Source organism: Channa argus, chromosome 20 (genome assembly GCF_033026475.1).
Source record: "Channa argus isolate prfri chromosome 20, Channa argus male v1.0, whole genome shotgun sequence".
NCBI classification, from domain to species: domain Eukaryota; kingdom Metazoa; phylum Chordata; class Actinopteri; order Anabantiformes; family Channidae; genus Channa; species Channa argus.
In genome coordinates, this window is record NC_090216.1 from 8,950,766 (window position 1) to 8,976,957 (window position 26,192).

The window sequence follows — 26,192 nt, forward strand, 5'->3', positions numbered from 1 at the left end:
CAGCCAGGCAGAGGGGAGCTGTCCTTGGTGCTGAATCAGCCACCCATGCTTGGCTGCTGGTTCTCTCTGTGGACTGTGTCTGTCTGTGGCACAGTCATAGTGCTGCACTCTAACAATGTTTCCCTGTAATTTTCTAACACTGTACTTTTATTTAATTCAATATTAATTGAAACTAGAAAAAGCATTTCCACAAAGACAATGCACTGTGAATGCTCCAGCACTGTAAGGAATTTCCAAGCAAAGCTGAAAAAGGCTGAACTGTTTTTGCTGAAATAGCTGTAAGTTCTGCTTTTGCTGGAACAGCTGAAACAAAATGCCGCTTTCTTATATAATGGTTAGGCAAACTTCAAAGCCAGTTATCCTTAAAGATTCAAAGGCATCAATGACATTATCAAAGTAACATTTTTAAAAAGTATAAAAGATATTAAAAAGTCAAATACAAGCATTCATGTGTTTTATAATATACGTTTGAGCGGTGTTTCTAGCTGAAAGTATGCCTAAGTAGTTAGGCGCCAAATAACGTATGGAAGATGGCAGTCAGAATAATAAGCATAAAGATTAGCATATCATTATTGAGAATGCTGGAGCATTCAAAGTAGACTCGGAACATTTGTTATTTGTCTTGAGACGTGGATTCCTTCGCAATGTTTGCATTATTATAATACTATTATTATTATATTAACATGAGTCATGCTGTCTTTGGTTTATTCACAGTTTGCTTCCTTTCAAATGATAAATTAACCAAAGGAAAACTGCATCCGTGTGAACAGTGGACTTCTCTTCGCCTCCATACAGTTCATCCTTCCAGTTTTGGGTTTGATTGATCACACCAGCACACCATAATTCAATGTAACATATACAAAATATGTCGTAAAACTATATAACACATGTACAAAGTAATATTGTAATATTCCAATGTAAAATTTCCACATGTAATATTCCAATATTACTTATTTTCATGTTCAAAACACAGGATTAAATGTGTAATAACGGCGTTTTTAAAAGCCGTATTCCTAAAGTCCTAAAGTCCTATTCCTAAAATCCACCTGCAACTTGTACCACCCCCAGCCTCCCGGCGTCGTCACCTCTCAGCCAATCCCGACGCGCTCCAACGTTTTGTCACGATTCTGGACCAATCAGGATGAGTCAAGCACCTTGTCACGGTAAAATCAAAGTTGCCGTAACAGTATGCGTGTGTGTGTGTGTGTGTTTGTGTGTGTGTGTGTGTGTTTGTGTGCGCGCGCTCGTGTCCGGTAGAAAAGGAAAGAGGCCGTGGGGACAAGTGGACAAACCGACCGAGTTGAGCTCCGGGATATTTTACGCCAAGTAACAGATTTCACGATTCATTCAGAGTCTACACCCAGAAAACCAGACGCATCTTTCTCGCACCTTACACGCACATTCTCCAATGGATGCTGCCGAGGAAAGATGACTTGGGACTTGTAACTAGCTCTACCTCTTTGGATAAGAGACTGTAGTGATGTTTAAACCGCTGAGTGCATAGTTTGCTCGTTTCCCTGGCGCCGTGGACGTGGCGGTTTGCCTCAGTTTGGCTTTTGGCGGAGGATTTTGTGATCTGAGATGACGGAAATCAGCGACAAGGAGAATGAGCCTCAAAACAGGGACCTTCAGCGACCACAAGCTACCGTCCCCAGCCAACCTGAATCAAAGGTAACATCACGCCTGTGCAAATGTGGGATCGATCTTCGTGTTAAAAACTTTAAAAAAGGGAACAAATGAAAGGTTGTTTGAAAGTTAAATAAAACGTACATTATGTGGAGGATTTAACCAGATTGATTTTTTCTTTTCGCTTGTTTAACCATCTGTGTAAAAGGAATTTGGACTTGGCCACAGAACTAAGTTGTAAATTTGTCCTACGGGGCGAATTCTGTGGTGGCTGCGGGTTCTTGCGTAACAACTCTGCTTTAACACATAACTACACGTAACTACCGTGATTTCAAAGGCACAGGGCAAAGATTAGCTGGTGGTGTGTGTCTTGACTCTCCATGGCAGGTGTTGTGAATGCAAAAAATATCAGAGAACACAGACAATTGGCATCATTCTTTTTTGACTTACACGAATCAATCACATCCACCATTGAGAATGAGGTGAAAATATGTTTTTCTGACATTGCAGATTCTCGAAAATATGCAGCAGCTTAATTCCACAAGCAGGTGACCATAATATTCCACATAATACTGCATGGTAATGTTGCTCCCCCTACTCTCAGTAAACCACTGGGACCACCACAACACACAGGATGGTAAACATTAACTGCTGGGCCTCCACTAAGTTATCATCCCGCCGGCATCAGATTTGCTGATTTGGAAATATGCAACAAATCTACTAGTGATGCAGCACCAAAAATTAAAAGCATTAAGCTTTTTGACTATTGTAAATTCTGTGAAAAAATGACAACAACATAACATCATTACCTCTGTTCTTAGACTGCATTTACTTCTCAGTTTAGTATTTTATTTGGAGTGTAAAATTGATTGACTTGTGCTGTAATCTTGGCAAGACCCTCTTGCAAAAGAGGCTTATGTCCTCAACGGGACTTAAAAGAAAAGTTAAACACAGGTTTAAAGAACATTAAGTAAGCAGGAGAACAAAAATAGCAAAGGTCTCAATTAGATTCTGTCCCTTATCAAGATGGGACCTGAATATGAGAAAGTAAAGCCCATATTAAGATATTTTCTAAACACATCCAAAGCAATAAAAATGGGATTGAGCTCTGAATGACTGCAGAGTGCTGGGGCCCCAGAGTAGTTTCTGCCTTTGTTGGTGATCCAGTGGTGTTTAATAATTCTGAAGTATTTAACAAATATGGATGGAAATAAAAATCTCACAGACTTGACCTAAATCTCTTGCATTACATTTATTTTTTAACATTCTTCCAAAAAGCAGCCTTACAGCAGGAAATCACTTGCTGGCAGTCCTTTTGTTCACCATAGGGACCTACAGCAAACCTGGCAGGACTGGCTTCTTGTTGTTTCTGTTTGACTGCAGACAACACAATGGATCAGATGCTGCGTGAATTTATGAGCCAATCAGCGAGCAGATGTTTGCTGGGTCTTGGTAGTGGCTGGGTCATAATTCACACAAATGGCCGTCCAGACAAAACAGAACTCTGTGGAAACAGTCCTCCAAGCAGCGTCAGCTGTCTAGCCTCGGCTGGCAGCTGCGACCACTCCACAACCAACAGAAGAAAAATTACCAGAAAAGTGGAGGGGGAAAATTAAATCTGTGTTATAGTCTGATCTTGGGAAACTCTAGAGCTTCTCATGTTTCCTTCTGTCATTCTCAATCTTCTCACTTCTGCATATCACTGTGTTCTTTCTGTAACCATTGCTACTTTTTACTTTCCCTCCAAAGCCTTCATATCTCTCTCTTCCTCAGTCCCCCTACTGTTTCCCTCTGCAGTATTTCTCATCTTTTCATCAGCTTTCCTGCATCTCTCAGTCTCCGTGTCTGTCTTGCCACCATCCCTCGTCTATCAGAGTATTTATTACAGTGCGAGATGTAAGTGAGCCCACCAGCTTTCTAGAGTGCTTCTAATAGACAATAAGACAGAGAATGAATAATTATCCATCCTCCTCCACCTACGGGTAAGGTGACAGCTTCAAAAATAACATTATTCCTCTCTAATCACTTGGAGCACTTGCCAGTTAAGTGTCTTGTAGTGACGATTGGTATAGTGCATGATGAGGAGAATTTGGAGAGTGAAAGACAATGGTGGCATTATTCTTTGGACAATTAGCAAAATATGCCAATTTGCTTTCTTGCAGAGAGTTAGAGGAACATATCCATACTCTATTGTTTATATTGATATTGTTATATTTCATGAAGAGAACAAGCCCAGCTTTTCTTCCTGTTTTCAGCCAATGTTATGCTAAAGTAAAAACCTGCTGGTATCAGTCTTCTCTTCTAACTCTAGCATGAAAGCGAGTAAGCATGTTTTCCGAAATGTCAAACCTTTAAACTCCACGCCGTTTAGTGGTGGATGAAATGAGAGCTGTGACACCATCAACCACTGTAAAGTTTCATATTCACAAATGATTGTGCATCCAGTGGCAGTAATGCAAGGTGCTGCTTTGCCTCGGTCTACAGAGCCGTTGCAGGGCCCATTACATTCTTAGCCAGCAAGAATTTTTATGAAGTGATGTATTTCTCTCTGAATTTGCCCTTCACACTCACTTCTCAGAGCCTCCCATTCTCACTAACTTCCCTATCAGCCTGCTTCCTCATCTCATCTAATTAATTCCTTGTTTTTTCACTTAGAGTATGAGTTTCCATTATCTTTTCTGTTGACTGTGCTCCATTTTTTACTGAAACTTAAAACCTTGCTTTTTTCCAACTGCACTTCACCTCTCCTCATCTGTCTCGCTTGAAATCTCTTCTTTCTCTTTCCTCCCACCTTCCTATCAATGTCTTCTTTCTCAGTAGTGCAGAGTAACGGGCTGGTGACGGTTGCCTGAGTGCTTAAAAAGAGTAAAGTGATCTAAGAATAGAATGACAGAGGACCTGTGAGGAATGATGAGATGGAGAAAAAGAGGATGGATATGAAAAGGGGAAGTAAGGAAGAGGAGATAAGTAACAAAAAAAATATGAGTATTGTGTATAAAAGAGTATTGGTCAGTTATAGCAGTTAAACCAAGCATCTGTTTAGGAATAAGACAATTTTCACATGTATCACATCTGAACTTATTTCCTGTTTATTCATACACTTAATGACACAGGTCACTGACACAAGTTTGTAAATGATAATGCTTCTTTTAAAGAGCTCTGGATGAGCTTTGACAGTGCTGACATTTAATTTCCTTTCAGCTCATGTCTGAACTTCTCCGTGTCAAGAAGTAGGGAACTATAATCTTTAATGAGTAAAAGCAGACAAACATTATACAGGGACGTTTCTGAACAAAGTGTATTCTGTCTGTTTTTTCCATACCTTCCGACAGGCCGTGATATGTTTTCTTTTTGCTTTGATGGACTTTCTGCTGACCTTTGAATCAAATTCAAGTCTGCACAGAAAAGGGACAAACACAGCAAGGATCAGTGAGAAATTGATTTTTACGGTGACTGAAATTACACAGGACATCATCTTCTCCATAAAAGAATGCAGGATGTAAAACCATCTTTTAGTTCTTAACAGATTCACGTATCCATTGTTGACCCAAGGCTGTTTGGATTAATGATGAAGCCACTGAAATACTGTCCTTGATTGAGTTCTAAAATGCTGCTGAACCAGCAGAGTCACATGTGCAGTGTCAAGGTACGAGCTGACTCTGTTGGGACCTTGTTTAGTCCTTAGTTTAGTACTGACCTTAGGGTGCTGCTTTACAGATGTGATATTGTCTATAAAAGGGAAATGTGGAATAGAAAATCAGGTTGTCGATGGATAAATCAAGTTTTGGAATGAACGTCCCAAATGTGTGGACTGTGCCTAGTCACTAACTAAACTAAACCAATTCAGCCAAGAACAGTGGTCCAACATCCAACCAGAATTCTTCCAGAGGCTTGCTCATAAAAATGACTAAAAATGTCTTCAAATGATGAAACTTACTAGGGAAGACATTAAAACTAAATGTTAGGTTTGCTAAATGTGTAGTTTTGATCCTTTATCATTCTTTGGATACCACTGGCATAACAGTGTCCAGATATTAACATTAACAAGTCACGTCAGACGGGAGATTTGATCTTATTACAGTACCCATGCTGCGTTTAGTGATATTTAATGATATGCTCTTGAAATGACACATGATAAAAGTGTTGGTTTAAAAAAGTGGAAGAAGGAAAGTTTTACAATACTGTAATTTCAATCTTCATCTTTTCATCACTTTTAACTGCAAGAGGAAGTGATCATAAAGTTTGTGTTGCCTAGCAAGAATGATACGCTGCAAATGTTATTAAAAAGTAAAAACATTCAGTTTAAAAAAAACTTGACTTGACTTTTGACTTTTCAAGTGTAACTGTGATTTACTAACTGAATCACTCACCCCCGCTTAGAAGAATTTGTCCTTCATTCCTCTGAGACACACATTTTTAAACACATCTGAAAGCAATTTAAAAAGTTATGCTTTTATAGCAAATATAATGATCTTGTCCTTCACCCTGCACAACTCTTTTTTTCTCTCTGTTCTCAGTTATTGGAACTGACTCAAAGAAGACACTCTGTATGACGAGGGACTGCGTAACAAAAACCTGTCCATGTGCGTTAAAACAGGAAAAGAGAACGATACACGTCACTTTTCTTGCTGTATGACAGTCCTTAGCTGGCTGATGGGTTAGCTCAAAATAAAAACAGGAAGCGTTTAGAAAACACTGCTTTGGGTTTTCTATATTTTATGTCGCAAATAACTATTTGATATCTGTGTGTAGAATGTAAAAAAATACACTTAGTTGTTGCCCCTAGCCCTAACCTATTGTAGTGAGAAAAAAACAATAGTAACCACATTAGTGTTGTATTTTACCATTGTGGGACCATCAAAGAGCAGCTAAGCCTTTTAAAACGCTGGAGCTTGAAATGCAAGCTCATTTTGCTGCTCGTAAAGAGAGACAGTCAGTGAGTTAGTGGAGTCTTCTCTAGGAATTAGTGTATCTCTAAAACACAGCATCTCAAACAACAGCCTGGCATTTTAGAAACTGAAGTGTGACAGTAAGAAGCGCATCAGAATAATTTCATTGATTCACACCTTATCTTTTACCCAATATATTAACACATATTACTGTGGGTTGTAGACCGACGTCAGTTTTTTTTCACATCTGCAAAACGTCACAGATAAAGCTTCTTTTAGGTTGTCCTCCAGTCTCGGAGTCTGTCATTGTGTCAGTCTTATCTCTGTATCATTAGGTACAAGGTTTTGACATGACAGTACTTTAGTATACTAGGTAATACATTTAAAGTCATCTTGAGCCATTAACCTATGTCTGTATTACATAAGCCTTCCAAGTCACATTCAAGTTAAAATCCGTACATGTGAATGTCATTTGTATAGCTTTTTTTTATTAGGCAAAGTTACGTTACAAACGCCAATAAGTTGTGCAGTAAAATGCTATGCTAATTCCCCCAAAATATAGATAGAGAGCATGATATTCACAATTTCTTCCGAGACAGCTCATACAGTGAAGAATTAAAAATTGTGTTTGCACAAATGGTTTTTAGTTAGGGCACTTCTACCTAACAAGATCCAGCTGGACTGATGCCTAATGGGGTCACCTTTAATTCAAGGCTCCGGTCACAGCAATAGGAATGCCAAACTTAATCAGGTGCCAGTGTTCTTAGTCGTATTTTGAGAATCCTGAGCAGCTAGAGGTGTCTTAAAAACACTGCAGTGGACATGTTATTGTATGTGCAAGAGTTGAATGGGGAGTAAGTTGCTCAACTGTGTCCCGATTGCAGATGAGGCTTCTGCAGATAGACAGGAAACCAATAATGTTCTGGGACCAGATTTATGAATAAAGTAAAAACTAAAAGATTGGCATGACTCTATGTTCATGGACATTTATTTTTATTTAAAAACTGTAACATGAACATTTACATACCATCACCCAAATGAAACGACATGGTAATAAATAATAAAACTAACAAATAGATTTTTGGGTATGACTAAAAAAACAACATACATATCATTTTAATACAATATAGTTTTATAAGAGTAATGATTGATAAAAATAAATATCTACTATATTTAATGGACTTATATTTCATCCACCAATAGGCTTTAAAAGCCCACAACACTTATTATTCTGCCGTGTAATGATGATTTGGCGCTGTTTAAAGATGCTGTTTGTGCCAGACTATGGATAAAGGAGGTATTACATATCCCACCTAGGCTTATAAAAAAACAATGTAATAAGCACATTTTTATGGCTTAGCATTTGGGTTTTATGCATCTGCACTGAGCTCACCCTGGACCGATTCTTTGACAGGCCCACACCAGCAGACAGGATGAGCCAGCCGTTTGGCCAAAATTGTAGTAACTAGATTGTTTCAGCTTTAATCTCTATGTTGATAGGCGAACTGAACTTGAACCATTAGCAGATAGACTTGACTTTCTTTCATCATGAGCAGTCACCTCACTGTATCACCTCTGTGTTGTATAAAGACAGGGGTTGCATCTGCATCACACTTCTAATCATTAATTTATAAAGGCATTATTTATAGAAACCTTCAGCAGACATCGCTGTGCTCTATGCTCATTTTCAAACAGCTCAACAACATGGCAGAGATGTGTGCCATCTCCCCCCGTACTGTTTGTCTGTCACAGGGGAGATAGGAAGGGCTTAGGGGTATTGTCTGGCTTTCAAAGACATGGTGGCAATGTGGCATTTTGAGTGGCTTCCTTCATGTACTATGTTCTTTTGACCATTTCTTCATTCTTTTTGCCTACTTTTTCCTCACCTTCTTTGAACATCCTCAGACTCTTCTTTTATCCTCAGCTTCATCTTCCTTCTCAAACCACAGTGTGTTCCAATGCACTACACCTCTCGCACTGTGATGAGCTAATTGCTGTCAGTAGTTTAGCGTGTGATGTGTCTCCAGTTCTGTTATCCATAAATAGACTTTTCAAAACCGTACAGAGACAGCGCTATGGAGAATATTTAGAAATTGCAGTCATTAGTACTCTCATTTTTATTTACCCTCTGGTTGCAGGGAGGGGTGTTATAGGATATATGAAAACATGGTATAGCCAGCTGCACTAATACAAAAACATCACAAAAAGCTTCACATTATACAATAAAGATTAGGTAAACGTTATGTTTACAGCGTGTGTGTCACCCCTTCAGTCTATGTTTGCACCCAATACGGTCGACATAAGATAAAAGGATTCAAAACTCCAATTAAAAACCTCATTAATGTTGTCAATTCCTTTTTTGTGCATGCACATTTATGCAATCGAAACAAACCTTTTTCTTCCTTAGTGTACAGGTTATGAGCATTAACAATCAGCTAAATTGTAATGATTAGGAAAGTAATGGAAGATGTCTGTTGTGCTTGGACAAGCGTGCACAATGGTGTCCGCATTTAATGAAACCACTTTGTCATTTGGTTCCATTCTGCTCCGAGAGAATCAGCGAATCAAGTTGGTGTTGTTGGGGTTGATGTCAGGGCTGTTGCAACACAGTGTCTCTCCAACAAAGTGGGAAAATCATTTGTTATGGGCATTTGCTTATGATATTGAAACGGGAAATGGTCTGTACAAATGTGCAAAAAACAGGGATCCACGTGCATTTGGTTATGCAGTGTAGTTTAGTTTCCCCTAGTGATAAACTAAAAGTGCCCACAGATTCAAAAATCATAAATTTCATTTTTTTAAACATAATTTCATGATTATTTTTTAATTAATAATGCTGAAGTCAAAACTAAGCATGTAGATCTGATAACTACTAAATACTGTATATGGGCTCACTCATAAACTAAAAAAACACACATTCATGTAAGTTTTATTTCTTTAAATTCATGCAGGTCTGTAGACCACATACAGAAATGGTGTTTACTGGGCCATGTCAGAAATATGTAGTAGTTTATAATCAATGTAGTGCCCAATCATAATGTTCATTGGACCACATAAAATTACTTACACAATATTTTTGCCATTGAATTAGTTATTATTTTATCATTACACTAAGTGAAATTCATCTTTATGCATTTGAATTCTGTCCTTGTAAAAGCATTGTATTGTGTAGGATTGCATATTGAGTTCTACCTGGTTTGTGCCTGATGAACTTGTTCCTTTTCCCTTAAAACTGTAGCAATAACAGGGTTTCACCACACAGAGGCTTAACACAGTCAGACATGCTGAAAATCTAATAGAGAGGAACATCCATTACTGAATGGGCCACCAGTCAAGCCAAGAAAAGGCCATTAAGGAAAGCATGGACTCAGCTCCCCATAGAAAACATTTACGAGAGCCACTTACTAATGGGTCAACAGAGAGGACTATTTTCATCACTCAAACTAATTGGCATCTGTGAATCTGTGGAAGAAAAATAGGAACTTGCTCAATTCTATTGATTGAGTTTTCTGTGAAGGAGTGCAGATGGGTGATGCAGTGTCTTTTTAGAGCTCAGAGGTCACACATAAACACTCTTAAAGGCGGTGACGTAGTACAAAGTTAAACCTGTTTTACATCAGGTGACTAGCTTTTCTTGCAGAAGAAAGACATTGCACTTGTTTGCAAGATTTTGGCAAGGACTAAAAGTTTGAAATAGGACTGTGCTTATTAAAACAACGCCCAGACCACAGTCAAAAACACAGCAAATGAGTTCTGTAAATTAGGAAGGTTCACCATAATGTCAGGGACTTATGACGTCCTTGCTATTATTTTCCAGGGCATTCTCTTGATGTATGAGTCCAGAGAACTTAAAATTCCTTCAAAATAGATCCCATCACTCCAAGGTCCTTGTAATCGTCATTATCAGTTCTTCTTTATTGTGACCAAGAGCACTGGATCACAAGCCCTTGGGAAATGGAGTCAGGGAACCCAAGATAAACACAGAGTTTGCTGTGCATCACTGATTGCACCAAATGCAAAGGTGCAGGCCGTTCAATAAAACTAATCAAATGTGAATTTTAATGGGTATTGACTTGGGTGGACTCTCAAGGAATGGCCATGTGAAGAGGGAAGATCAAAAGTCATCCTGAAGAGGCAAGGACAGCGAGAGGGTAGAGGCAGACTGATTTTCAAACACATCCCCCTGAGCTAGACATTTTATATGGTATTTTGTGATTTTTATTTAAAGTTTCACTCATATGGTGTAAATATTATGTCACATTTAAAAGAAACTGTGTCTTTTAGGGCCTCCTGCTGCAAGCACTTATCTGTAACAATCAAGTGACTTAACAGCTCATAAAACTCTTCCAGTGGCTTAACTCTTCACTTTGGTGCAGTGATGTACAAGTTTACTCCAGGACATTGTGACACCACTGCTGTTTCTGGCTACTGGTAAAACAGAGTACACTCATGTCCACACCCAGATACACCCATCAGTGATGGGGTGAACACTGGTAAACCACCATATTAAACCACTCATATCCATGGGTAGGTTGCTGAACAGGGCTACTGGACATAGACGCAGGGCCTCGAGAGGTCAGTTAAATGTTCATTTGACTTGTTTGAAAGCATGCAAAAGTTTCCAAATGACCAGAAAGAGCAGCACAACCAGGAAAATGAAGAATAAAACTATCATGAAGAGGCACAACATGACCTGACTCTGGCAGAAAAGGTCCAACAATAGGCAGAATATTATTAAAATAGACATAGAACGTCCAGAAAAAGTCTCAAAACATAAAATGTCCAAAAACAAACAGACAGACTTAATGCATGCAAAAAGAAAAGGTGGTGTTCAGGGGCCTATTTTTCTCAAAATGTACAGTGTGTTTTAAGCAGTTAACATTGAAGAACTAACTAATGCCTTTAACAGGTTTGTTACTATTTCTCAACAACCACACAACTCTCATCTGATTTTGATTGAATAGTTGTTCCTAATTGGTGGATAAAGGCATCTTCCTCAAGTCCAGCTCACTTAAAACCAGTGATAACAGACAAATGCACAAATACAGAAATATCTAATGTGAGGTAACAACTTTGACCCCTGTCCATCGCAGAATGTAATGTGCTCTTTACTTCCTGATTGTCTTTGTGAAATAGGGCAATTGTGCCTATATTAGACTGAATAATAGTAGTGAAAGCTGCTTAAGATGTTTAAATGTTTTTCCCAATGTCTCCTGTTTTTTTCCCCTAAACATCGTTTTCATTTTTTTTCAGTTGCAGCGGCTGAAGCGCTCCCTATCCTTCAAATCAGTCATGCGCAGCAAGAGTGTGGACAACTTTTTCCAGCGCAGTAATGGTGAAGCCCGCCCTACATCAGCCCTTATACCTACACTACCACCCCTGCCATCTCCTCCTCCCTTCTCTGAGTCCCCCGTGGCTTATGAGCACTCTCCCTCCCTGTCTCCCTCTATCAGTCCCAACCCCTCATTGACATCGCACTCACCGTCTATCAGCCCCTCATTGTCTATCACCTTAAAAACCCAGCCAAAGTCTCAGGCCCAGCCAGCACAGCCGGTCAGGACCCACTGTTTCCAGGAGCACATCTTCCGCAGGCCTACCAGCTGTGAGCAATGCAAACACATGATCCAAGGTAGGTCAGCTGTGCCAGTTTTTTAAGGAATATTCCTTTCATGGAAGTAATTTTCATTAAGCAGTAAATTGTCCCAATGCAAATTATTGACACTTATGGACACTTATGATTCTTATTTCCCATTTATGTACTATGATGGAACTTGTGGTGCTTTGCTGCTATTTTTGATTTTTGCTGTTCTTTATCTTACTGAAATGAGATGAAAAAGTTTATATATGACTTAGCTGGTACATCTTACATTTTCATATTTAAAAATTAACTTACTGTAGACACCAACTGAACTCTCTGATTTATTTTAAATTTGCAGTTTATTGTGTCTCTGCTTCAGGTTGTTTTTTGCTCGATTAGGATTAGGATGTTAAATAACAAAAAGCAGAGGATGTAGACAAGCTTAATACTCCATTATCATACATCATAATTTATTAGGCATAAAAGTAACTAGTAAGGGCCTTCACAGAACTAAAAAGATCAACAGCTTTCAGCTTGTCCCTTCAGGGATTGCCAAAGCAGAACGTATTCCGCATGTTGATTTGGCCCGTTTTTTTACGCTGAATGCTCTTCCTATTTTATCCGGGCTCGGGACCAGCAAGGTGGTCCTTGGCAGCTGGGTGGGGCCACACCTGGTGGGGTGGGATCCGATCCTGCTGCCTTCTGCATCCCAAATAAATCCTCTACCCATTGATCCACCAGGCCCATCACAGAACTGATATTGATTAATTTAGGACTTGCAGTACATGCATCTACTTTTTGCAGTAATGAAGAAATTACACTTCATACACCTGCAGCTGCAAACTTTAAAATTGAGAGACAAAGCTAAATAATGCGGCATGAGAGTACAATAAATCAGAACTGTCAAAAAACGGTCAGATGTCTTGTGTTAAAGTGAACTGTTTTATCTGTGCAGGGAACTCCAAGCAGGGGCTGCGTTGTAAAGCCTGTAAGCTGTCAGCCCACCTCTGGTGTTTGTCAGAGCTCTCACAGCAGCCCTGTAATGGAAAGGTAAGAACACTTCAGACTGACTGATAGTATCATTACATTTTACTGCTATCACCACTTTCTTTGCACTGTGATGCAGAACACTTACACCTCAATGTCCACATGAATGGTAAAACAAAGTTTCACTAAAAGCACACACCCAGATGTCTGGGCTATTCAGTCATACAGTGATAAGTGGAGCTCCAATGTTTTCTAAAATAACCTAGTTTTGCCACTTCCCTGGTGAAATACATCTACTGTAATTTAGTAATGTTAGTTTTTGGCTTAACTGTATTTTCCTGACATATATCACTATATAAATTTGCTCATACTTGCTGTAGTTCTCTTCCAGTCACAAAATGTCACACATACCTAATTCTATTTTTATGTTGTCTAATGTGTGTTTGTAACATTTATTGCGAATGCACACATTCACTGCAGGGCAGAGGCTCAACCAGAATGCATTGTGTCAGCAGAATTAAGAAGCATCTGGATGCTGTAATTGTCTCTCTCAGTCAGCAGGCATAGCCTTTCGTCCTGGTAATGTGCTTAGCCTGTAAGCCCCCATCTTGTTAAAAGAGGATAAAGCCCTTTTCAAACCGCAGACACAAAAAGGGGGTTATACATTTAGGGGTTATAAAAGGAATGGATTGTGAAGTAGACTGAGGCACTGGGATGTGTGAAAGGGTAGCGGTGGATAAATTATCTCCCAAACATAAATTCCATAAAAGGAACAAAAGCAGGGGAGGATGACACTGATAAGGTTCCAGTGGCCAGGTCCCAGAATTTTTTCACCTTCCTTTCTGACCTTCATCCCGCATGCCCTGCTCTTCTCACATAGCGGCGTCTTCTCTTCCTTTCTCGTCTGGGTGCTACAGTTCCTTCCTACCCTCTCAACTCTGTTGGAAAATCAATATCTCCCTGTACCAGCTGGTTCGCCTAATTCAGTGTGAAATTCAGTGTGTTTGAGGCGCACGCAATCCAGTGAGGATATGACATGGCAGCCTCTCACCAAGCCATTTAGCAATGTCGTTTTCAATCACTGCACGCTCATCAAAGCAGGACTTGGACATTTTAGAGACACTGGATGGAATTTAAGTCTACTATGTAACTTTAAAGGGTGGAGTTTATTGACTTTTATCCACAGTGCATCCTCTGTTTAAATTGTGTTGCTCTGGTGGAATTCAATAAAAGTGTGACTTTTTTCAAATTAAAAGGAAACGTAGAATAATGCACTGCACAGCTCATTTAGGGCATGAGATGATCTGCTGTTGCTGAAATCATCATCATATTACATTTTAATGTGTGGGACTGGTTTGGAACATTACATAATGCCAGTCACACTCTTGAGACAACTTAAGGCCAGACAGCAGAGGCTAGCAAAGAGCAAGAGGAGCATGACATGACAAGTTATCATCGCAAGTCATTTAAATCCTGCTGGAGCTTTATGCAAACTACATACTCTCAGACCGTTCACAGAGTTTACCCATATATGACCAACTGCTCCCAACTGTCCTTAGAATCGAACAGCTTTGAATTACTTTGAAATCATGACAACTTTTTGCTATTCAATGTTAATTAAACTTAAAAATGTATAATGTTTAAGTAAGAAAATTGGCCGCTGAGCTCTGCACAAAATAATTGCTTCGGCAGATAGCTTTCCAGAATCACACACACACACACACACACACACACACACACACACACACACACACACACACACACACACACACACACACACACACACACACACACACACACACAAGCATGCATGTGCACAAACACACATACAAACACACACCCTGAGCTGGACTTTATGTGAGTCTCCTCTGTTTTGTTCCTCCAGTCAGAGATGAGTCTTACTGTACGATTTAGCTTGTCAGTTCATTCCCACAACAGTCCAGTCATGCTGTATGGTTACAATAACTGACATGTTGAGATATAAACATCAAAATACTTTTGTCTGTTTGATGTGAAAGGGAGGGTTCGACCAATTTTGAACCACCAGTTCAAACCACCAGTTCAAAATTGGACGCTGGAAAACAAATTAGACTAAGTGTCACTCGTTCATTTGTATTTGTCAGTAAGTGAAGTATTTGCCAGGATGTTTTAGAGGAAGCTTTTTATTTAGTTTGTCCTTTGTTTCCTGTGAATCATTTTGTGACAAACAGAAATTGGGACAATCACAACATTAGTAAAGCATCATAACGCTAAGACAGTGGGCTAGAGCTGCATGTCTCATTGTGTGCACACTTGAGCTGCAATGATTTCTCAAGCAAATTCTGCAATTATTTGAATAAGGATTATCTGAGTATTTTTCTGGTTCCACATTTTCAAATATGATTTGTGCCTCTTTCTGTTAGTATGTAACTATAAAGAGAGTATTTGAATTGAATTTTGGTTTGTTAGTTGTATAAAACAAGTAGTTTTATTGCTCACTCAATTATTCATTAGAATAATCATAGAATTAATCAATAACCAAAATGATTGTTAGTTGTAACCAAGCGACGAAGCCCATTATGACACCCCAGATATCCAGAAAGGGCCCCATTTATGTCTTTTAGGGCTCAGGCTGTATACTGTATAGTGTTTCTATGGGGGGTTTAAGGGGGTTTCATAGTTATCATGGCAAATTGTGCCAAAACGAGTTCCCAACTGACAATAAACCTCTGATTGTAACCCTACATTTAAAAATGCTGTCAACATTTATATGGTGATAATTATTAATTTGTCGAGAGTGTAAAAATATAATTTCCATAATTTGTTAAAAAACAAACAATTCTTAAAATCATGAAGTTAGGTTTTAGCACAACATCTCATGCATTTGTATTATTTTAGGGGTAAGTTTGGGCTCTGTGACTAAGAGATAAAGAAGAGATTCTGGGCAAATACTTGTCTGTCAATCCTGAATGCAGCTATCACCCCCCTCGCTACCTTAGAGCAATGTTTCACTTTTGGATGACTTTTGTACTTTTTAGAAGGTCTACACTCACAACATCTGTCCAACTGTCATTTTGATGTATTTCCTTTAAATTAACACTGTATATTCCCTTACACTGACACAAACAGTTGATGATAAGCTCCAGAAATCTAACGTTTTATTAAAGTAAGGTATTTTCTTAAATCACTGACAGTGATAATTGAGAAAACACAGTGCATGCATGTGGAATATCTGAAGGTAGTTGAGCCCCTGAATATTATTATAAAATAACTACTTGACATCTGACATGTTTTTTTCAACACACATCATTTTACTGTAAACCAGATGAAAAGACAAGTATATTTAGACAGTTTCTATTTGCAGAATGCAGATCAGGTTCATCATAGCCGCTCTGTCAAAAACAGGACTTTGTAATGTTACGTTGATGAGTCACGTTAAACCAATTTCTCTCACATAATAACGAAACACAGTCAGATATCAAAGTTTGTACAGTACCAGATCTGCACTGGCGGATCGTCTACAGTTTGACAGAGAAAGACCTTTGCGGTGCCTCAATATGCAGAACACAAGGATTAATTTGCTTGAAGGAAGACAAAAAATGAAGTCACACTCCGTTCAGCATAAAATTCTGTGTTAAAATAATGGTGAATATGTTATTGCCACCACCAGTGGAAAAGAATAGTGCCAGTGTCGTAATGCAATAGTAGACTATGTCAGCTTCATCTGTCAAGATGGAAAAGTATTTCATTTATGCCTTTGTATGTGTTTGTTTAGCTTGTAGCAATTAATTAAGATAATAAAAGTGTTTGTAAATATCTGGTGATATAAACATTGACCCATTACCATCCGGTGATAGTTCCTGCCAAACAGTTATTAATGAAACTGAACCGTCCATTATCTTATACACTTATCTTGTTCAGGGTGGCAGGGGGGCTGGAGACTATCCCAGCTGTCACTGAGCAAGACATGGGCTACACTCTGGGCAGGTCACCAGTCTATCTCACAGACAACCATTCACGCCTACAGACAATTTAGAGTAATCAATTAACCTAACACGCAGGTCGCTGAACATATTAGTTAACTATGGTATTTTCATTAGTACTTTCTTTTGTTAGATGCTCTGGGTTCTCAGTCATAATCAACAGTGGCATTTTCCATTATTTATCCATGACTTCAGTGTCGCTTTAACCTTTAAAAAGTGCATTTGCACTGTATGTACAAATACAAATTTACTTTACTTAAAGCACACGTTTGTATACGGTATGAGCAAAATGTCTATATTTTTTGTTGTTTAAATATTGAAAGACGGGAAGCAGCACAGACAATCATAATGCCGGGAATATTTTCTACTCTATTTCTGCCAATGCTCTCATGGTATAAACTGTAAATCTTTTAGAACACCTCCCAACCAGTTAACAGTTAAATCCTGGTGTTGTGTGAAAAGATTTAAATAATTAATGAAGGTAATCACACTGGCGGCTGCATGTGTACAATGTTACTCAAGGTTTTGCAAAGTGTGTGTCTCTGTGCCATCGATGATCTGGGCAAGAGCAAACACGGAATTAATTTATTAAAAATGCGTATTATCAATCAATTCAAAACATTTTGCAAACGTGTTTAAAGGTTTTCCTTACACATATTTTTTTGCCTACAGGATCCGCTCACAGTACAGGATGCCCCGATTGTCATAGTGATTTACTCACTGATTACATCTGTCTCTTTTGCCTCAATTAACATTTCTCCTTCCCTCTGCTCTATTTCTTTACATCAGACAGGAGCTTTCAAGAGAAACTTTAGCTCTCCGCTGCTAACCGTTGATCCACTTGATGTGGTCAGAGAGGCCCCTGCTGCTCAGGGTGAGTGATGGAAAACAATGGCTGATTTATCACAGTACCAAACAACTGAAATCTCACCATCACTAATCACCATGTCCTTGATGGCCTTTGATGCCTGACAGGTCAACAACAACAATAATTCACACGGCACGTCTGGGCAAAATCGACCAAACAAAACATTTACACTAAGTCTGACGTAAGCTGCAAATGCTGCCAGAGGGGCTTGTACCAGTACTGAACCACGAGTCTAAACACTGATTATTGTTCCATTCTGCCTTGTCTGGGGTTGTGCAGAGGCAGATAATGGCATTGTTGACCCCGTGTATGAGGCACTTCGCTATGGGACATCACTAGCTCAGATGAGTCGCTCCAGCTTTGGCAGTATCTCAGAGTCACCCTGTCATGAGGTATGAGACCACACATGCACATAAAATGCACAGACAGATCCCGGTTACTGATAGAAATGTATGTTGACGCTAAAAAAATAAATAAAAAATTGTTGATTTTGTTTTTTGTTTTGATTTTTGCTGCAATCATTTTTTTGATTACAGGCAGAAAAACCACAAGACAAACTAGAAAACCAACCAATAGTCGAAGAGGAAAACATCCCAGGCAGTAAGTCAGACTATTTTCTTTCTTTTAAATTTATGAATGGAACTGGCATCTTGAAGATGGTTTTTTACAAGTCTCAGAAGACAATGTGGTACCATTTTATTTCATTTATTTGTTTCCCCCTGAGATTTCCCCAGGCTTTTGTCGACAACTAAAAATCTAAAAATATCTTCATTACTTTTATCCCATTGAAAAGATAATCAATTGAATTTACTTAGTCACACATACGATGGGAAAGAATAGTTACATGTTCTGTTATGGTCATCACAAAAACTCTCATTTATCTGAATTATCATTTATGATTTGGGGAATCTTTCCTTTAAAGTCCTTTCTAACATCTATAAGTAAAACGTTTCAAGGTATCACATCTTTTTGTGTGTGCACGTATCCAGCACTTTCCCTTCCTGTCACGGTCCCAGGAGAAGGGATCATTTCTGCTTGTCCTGCTGCCATTTTACAGTAAATGACCTTGGCCTTCCTTCTGTTTGCCGCAGTGACAAGACCTCTCTCTGTGTACCACCCCCCCTTTTTCTTTTTTTTCACCCACATTTGGTAATTCTTTCTTTCTAACATATGATAAAGCCTTTGTTTTTCTTGTCCCTCTCTTTGTCTGTGTGTTAATGTCTATCCAGTGCTCACCCCTCCTGAAAGTGAGAAGGCAGATTCAGAAGACAGAGTGAGTCTGAAGGTGTGTAGTCAGCAATTCTTTCTTCTTACAGCCAGTATTTCTATTTGGAACTGCACTCTATCAAATCCTTTCAAACACTCCAGAATTTTAACTCAATTTCAGACTTTCACAAGAAGAAAATACAGTCTTAAAATCTGTCTTAATTTTGATTTTTTCAGACTCCCAAACGAGTGGAGGTCCACTCCATCCACACCTATGTGGCCCTCTACAAGTTCCTGCCTCAGGAGAAGAACGACTTGGAGCTACAGTCAGTCTGATTCCTTTGCGAACTGTGTGTGTGTGTGTATGGTTCCTTGAGATTGAAGTGTGTACCTGGTGAAGATTTTACTGACACTCACAGTCCATCTGCCTCCTCAGCATGATGGAAGGGGGTTGCAGGGCTTGGGATGGGATGAGGGAGCATGCTGGGAGGCCGGCAAGGACAAACAGCTGTGAGTGTGTGACAGGGAAAAAAAAAAGAGGCTTTGTATGCTTGTAGCTGCAGGAAACTGCTGAGTGTGGAATGACACCCACCACTAATCTGGAGGATACGTCTGTGCAAGAACGCAGCACATGAGGTGTTTGTTCACATGGAGAGAGCACACAAGTTTCCTTACAATAAGAAGCCAGTATTACATACATCACACATTATAGAAAAGGAAGTGCATCATAATCCTATGATTTAAATCTGAGATCGCAATTTTCTTCAGTTGAGAAAATACATCCTCTTTGCAGGGAAAATAAAACTCAACTATAAACCTTTTTAGTATTTAGAAGCTTTAATGTAAAAATAACCACGAAGCTTATAGCATCATTTGTTACAATTGACCTCTCACTAATTTGACTGTGACATTTTTCTCATAAAGAATTCATTTCATTTTGGGCCAAACGTTAGTTGACAAGATTGATACCACTGTCACGTGTGTGAGCTAAAAAAGGAATTAGAGGCAGCAGCTAGTTAGCTCAACATAAATACTCAGCCTGGCTACACAGCAAAGCTCTCCAGAAAATACTGTTTGTGTTTTTTCACAGTTTTGTACAAATTCGATAAACCAGACACAGCCAGGTTACGTATTGAACTACATTACAAATATGCTAAACTAAGCTTATGACCTGTTGGCTGTAGTTTCCTGTTTATTACACAGCTAACAAAGTATATCTTGGTTTTGGAATGATCATAAAGGCCTGAGAAAATGTCTTTGAGCACTTGGCTTGATTGTCTATTTTCCTCTAGGCCTGGTGACAGAGTCCAGGTCACAGATGACTCCAATGAGGACTGGTGGAAGGTGAGTTATTCAAATGCACTCAAGTTCACTGAGCATTTGAAATTGATTACATTTTCTATCTGGTGTTTTACTTTGAATTTTGCATCTGTCTGTTTATAACAAAGCCTAACTAAGAATTGTAACACTAAACATGTTCTAGATTGACTTTGAATAGATATTACAGTCGGATCTGCATTTATGACCTTCATTTAGGCTGGATTCAGATATTTGTCATGCAATTAAACAACAGAAAGAGTTTAACAACCAGTTGGTGGGGTTGTGTTGCTTCATGTAGTGTTGAGAGAATTAAAACAATCTGGGAGTCACTGCACCAGCTGTTTTACCTTTGTTTTTGATGTTGTGGAGATAAACAGCAGAATTGCAGCATTCATGTTACAAAGCTATCCTCCAAGAAGTAAACTTACATGTTCATGATTGACCTTATCAAACATTGCATTGTAGAAAAAAATTGGACAACATAACCACCATTAAAATGAATAAGAAGAGCTGCTTTTTTTGCCTCACATGGCCATAGAACAGCTGAATCTCCCATTTAAATCAGAGTTACTCAGAGTCAATGAGACTGTATGTGCTTTAAAGACAGCAGGTGTTGGTGTTAGTAAAGCTAGTTAACATGAAGAGGAAAAGAGGAAGAAGACAGATTGCAGAATGAGGCAGCTGAATATCTTCACCTTCACCTGCCAGAGGATGGACAGGTCTTTACATAAACAACACACCAGGAAACACACCAGGTTAGACGAAATAATGACTTCAAACATTAAAGGACTTTGAAAGTCTCGTTGAAAGTGAACTGAAACCGAAGACTTTGTGAGATTTGAATTAAAACTTGGCTTCTTGTTTTTTTCTCATTTACTTGAGAAAACAAACAAAACAAAACAAAAAATTCCAGGCCACCTTTGGACAGTTTATATAGTTACAATGGTTATGGTGAGGAAACAAATCTACTTTGCATGTAAATGTATGTAAAATGATCAGTTGAGATTTTCTTGCAGTTTCTTGGAACTTACAGCACAAACCAGATGTTTTTTGTCTAGTTTGGACATTGCTAAAAACCAGCCTTTATTTAAATTTTACTGCTAATCTAGATGGTTCATTCAAAATTCCATTTTGTTGGTGCATTATAAATATGATGCATATTTAGCCTGGTCAAGTAAACAAAACACAAAGAATCTAATTGCATATGCTCAGCCAAGGACTGTAATGGAAGCTGCTTGTGTGGGGTTTGATGTTTGTGTTGAACCGTAAGCAGGCAGATGAGTGAAATGCAGAAGCTTCTTTCTGTCAACATGGAGGAAAACTGGGGTTTATTTCAGGACGAGTTTTACTGAAATCCAGACGTCACAATCACAATCAGTCACTACTTCTAATGTAGTTCAAAAATACAGTTTGATCCATTTTTTACACTGTAGCATGTAATATTTATGTTTTATTTGTCAAAGACAAACTAGTGTGTGTGTGTGTGTGTGTGTGTGTGTGTGTGTGTGTGTGTGTGTGTGTGTGCATGTGCATGTTTGGGTGTGTTTACCAGGGGAAAAGCAGGGACAAAGTGGGATTTTTCCCGGCCAACTTTGTGCAGCGGGTCCGCCCCGGTGAGCGGGTGTGGAAGGTCACTGCAGGTTTCCACGGCAACCGAGACCAAGGTCAGATGACTGTGAAAGAAGCCCAGGTGAACATACATAAAATACACACATTTTTTTCTCTCTTTCTCTCACACACAGAATAAATTTAAACATTTATGCAAATTAATGCAGAAAACTGCTGAAATTACAGAGGACAGCTTGTTGTGGTATTCAATGAAGCTCACTTTTAGCCTCAGTCCACAACCCTCACATCACTGAATGTCACTTGCCCCTCCCCACTCCTCCACTGACTCCCCATCTGCAGATCTGTGTGGGGAAGAATGAGGAGATTGACGGTTTCCTCCGGCTCAGCAGTGGGAAGAAGAGAGGCTTAGTCCCTGTGAAGTATCTTCTAGAAATATGATGGCAGCACACTTCTCTTTGACCCCGAGTTTGGTAAAGAAGTTCACCATGATGGAGGAATACTCAGGAGTGTTTACCAAACACCTCACTGACCGCCAATAATGCGGCTCCACCCTTCTTGTGAGTGGCAGTGAATTTGAAGCTTCAGTGGATGATGACCCATAACTTCACTTTTTTACTGCAGAAGGTTGAAGGAGGACTTCTTTTGAGTTTTTTTAGAGCTACATTCTTGTAGCACAACTTTACTCAGTGTGGTTTTACATATACACACAACAGTAATGTAGCATAATTTTTCAAAAGAAAAAGTGTGCAAAAGAAAGGATGTGTGGCTACCTCACTAGCCATTTCCATTGGCCAAGCATCTTTGAAAAGGGGGGATGACTATTTTATTATGATGTCAAGGTGTGCCTGGTTGACTTCATGAGCAAAACATCTGTATTCCACTGTATAAGTAGAGCAAACAAGAGAGGTTGTGCAAGACTGTAGCTGTTTATTGTATTGCATGTCCAAACACCTTTTGGTTGGTTGAATTGGTTTTGTAGATTCAGCTAAGGGTATAAACCCTGGTGGTCCAGTTCTGTATGTGCAGGCTGCTGCTGTATGGACCCATTATGTGCATATGTGTCATTCCTGCTCTGAGTAGAAAATGATTCAGGTATTACATTGTGTAAAAAATATTTAAAAAAAAGGAAACAAAGTCTTCTTTTACACTATTGTCAAAAACAACTTATAATACATACACACACACACACTCACACACAGGCCCACACATGCACACACACAGGCACGCTGGGGTTTCTGACTGCTCCCCAGTGATTAGATTGCAGAACATTTTTGCTCTTCGCAGCTCGAATGTGACAAATGCTTTGCATGCACCTCGGGGAGCTTCTTTCTCAGTATGCCCTTCAATCACACTCTCTACACACACTCAAACACAAGGATTTTAAGGTTCACTCCATATAATGCTAAAACCAACTGCTAGACTCTGCTTCATGATATGGTATTCTCAATGTTGTTTATCTCTGTGTAATGGTCTGTATTATTCATCTGTCTCATCTGGTTGTGTATGACAACATGAGGATGCTGTGCTGACTTTGACTTTCTGATGCTATTGCTTTTCTTTCAGGGTGGAGCAGAGCAAGGAAATATTGTAATTACAGGATAATGGATAAAAACCAAACTCAGTGTTATTTGTCTAAAGGGGTGAAGGCTGTCAAATGTTCTGTTGTTCACAAGATCATATAAAACCTGTTTAAAATGTGTGAATTTTTGATGAGTGGCTAACGTTTCTCCCGGCACACATGATTACTTTATGTAACACGGAGGGATGGTTATTGTTGTACAATTGAAGGTGATAAAAGGCTAAATCACCTCATTACACTTGATTTGTTGCTCAGTCATTATAACCCATAAGGCAGTGACAAACTGCTGTTGTTGCAGCAATAACTGTAAATACAAAATGACAGTATATGTAAATAACCTTACAAAGATGTTGTATATATTGGCTCTGAATAGCACTGACCAAGAGGTTTGCAGCTGTAAGAACCAACTATGGGCATTAACTGCACAGTTATAAATTACAGGAGATTAATGTTTATTGTTCCACTTACCCATGTATGCATCTCTTTACTAAAATTACATCTAGCCTTGTCAGCACAAATCATTACGAATACTATGCACAACAGTTCTAGTCACTCACTTTATTTTGTACTCAGCATATCTCCGGCACAGCATCATCTGTCAGTGTACTGTGCTTTTTGAAAAAATTAGACTTTAGACTCCGACTTCAGGAGTATAGCAGCTTTGATAAAGTATCCATCTTGGATCAGTCGGCACAATGCTAATCCTAATCATTATCTTCACTGACTAGAACCAATATTGGCTCAGGATCAGTAATACCCAGGTGAATTCTCTTTCTCACTTTAATGCACACTATTACCAAGCTTGTTTTCAGCATGGCTGGCTGCGCTGTGATACTCCTATCTCTCAATAAAGTCAGATACACAGTCAAATGGTGTGTGTTTTTATTTGAAAAAAATAATCCCTTAATCTGTTTCTCTGTCATGTATCTAGGTTTCTGTGTTAAGAGTTATGAGAAGTCACAAAGACGTCTACATTAATAATCTAAAAATTCTTAGGTTTTAAGGTTGAAGGCCATGTATGAGCCAACAAGTGTTTTCTATATATTTGTACTTTAGTTTTTTGCCATCATCACACTGTGTCTTGAAAGGTTAGGTGAATTTAATAAGTATATTAGCCAAACTGTGCACTACAGCCTTTATTTATTTATTTAATTTTTAATGAGAGTATTTCCAGCACCACTCTCTGTAGAGTACTGCTAATTAAGAAAGGGGGCAGAGACAGAAGTGGGCATAAGGTAGTAATGGAAAATGTTTATGTAGCCGTGGAGGTACATGGTTTCTTACTTTGTTCTGTGGAATTATTTTGTTATCATCTCAATTGTGAAAAGTAGAATTTAATAAATGTTCAGTGTTTAACCATACAATGACCTCTGGAGTGGATAATTGTTGGACCACAAGGCACGAGTAAGCCTGCCTCTACAGGCCATACCATTGTACAGCAGTCTGAAGTAAGCCAGTACAGTTATGGTTCATTATTTGATACAGCTGGCGCCTGGCTTGTGTGTTTTTTTTATTTACTTGTTTTTGGACAACAGTGGAGTTTTATAACTCAGACAACTAGGCTTCAATTTGACAGCCACCCCTAGTCACTCCAGGTCATGTAAATCAGTCGTGGTTTGGGTGTCTCTACGGAGATTGTGAGAAAATGGATTCATGTAGAAAATGACAGAAGTTATTCATTAAAGAGTAATTTGCCAAAGATTTACAATTGTTTACATAAGTGACCATAGAAATATCACTCTTCCCACAGGAAGTATAAGTCCTGCATTTAAGTGGACAATTTGTAATTCACTACCAAAAGAAATAACAGATATTTAAATTGAGCAGAGGGAGCATATATCACATTTCTGCAGTGAAACAACTGGCCCTGGAAAGATATTCAACAATTTTGCACAGCATGGACAGCACATGGTGCCGAAGCTCAGTTATTAAGGCCACGGACCAAAGAGTCATTGGTTCAACTCCTAGACCCTCCTGGCTATGTATTAAAGTGTCCATGAGCACAACACTGAGCCCCAAGTTGCTCCCAATGAGTCAGGTGAGCACTTTCCATGGCAGCTACTGCTATCAGTGTATGAGTGTGTGTGAGTGCGTGAATGGGAAGTGACACTGTGAAGTGCTTTGATAAAAACACTATATAAGCAGAGCATTAGCACTACTTAAAGCCAATCTACCACACTGTGTGAGTATCATACTAAATAAAACACAGGCTTGATGTAGAAGTAGAAATGTGTTAATTTTTTTAAGCATAATTTAGATTTTCATTTACTTCACTGGTAGAAAGGTTTATTATGATGTGAGGCAAGACTGGATTAGCTTTTCAGTAATAAATGTTTTTTGGCAAACATAAATTAACAAAAACAACAAGATTTCGTTGCGTAGGGTTTTATTCATTTTGGGTCATTGACATCACCAAAAAATATACATGCACAGTCAAACCTACACATACATCAACTCAGATTGCTCACAGTTCTTAAGTGTTTTTTAATTTGCCAATTCTTCAGCATAAACGTAAACTATCAACTAGATGTTTGAAACTTGGTTGTGTGTTTCAACAGGAAAATGGCCCCAAACACACATCAGGGCTGTGAAGTGGATGCAGCAGGAT

General features: G+C 38.9%; 1 protein-coding gene across 2 annotated transcripts; it reads left to right on the top strand.

Moving 5' to 3' along the window:
• The first annotated feature begins 1,203 nt into the window (after positions 1-1,203).
• LOC137106059 (SH3 and cysteine-rich domain-containing protein 2-like) lies at positions 1,204-24,862 on the top strand. 2 transcript variants are annotated; one of them, XR_010911893.1, is made up of 11 exons: positions 1,204-1,671; positions 11,769-12,144; positions 13,049-13,143; positions 17,832-17,916; positions 18,190-18,302; positions 18,447-18,510; positions 19,140-19,195; positions 19,354-19,442; positions 20,409-20,460; positions 21,040-21,191; positions 21,989-22,122. XR_010911893.1 is itself a non-coding variant. In XM_067489069.1 (11 exons), the coding sequence occupies exons 1-11, from the start codon at positions 1,582-1,584 to the stop codon at positions 22,441-22,443; spliced, it is 1,257 nt and encodes a 418-aa protein (XP_067345170.1). In that variant the 5' UTR covers positions 1,205-1,581; the 3' UTR covers positions 22,444-24,862. The 2 variants fall into 2 exon arrangements, 1 of the variants encoding a protein (XP_067345170.1); XM_067489069.1 differs by lacking the exon at positions 21,040-21,191 and adding an exon at positions 22,345-24,862 and having other exon boundaries at positions 1,205-1,671; positions 21,989-22,126.
• Positions 24,863-26,192: the final 1,330 nt, after the last annotated feature.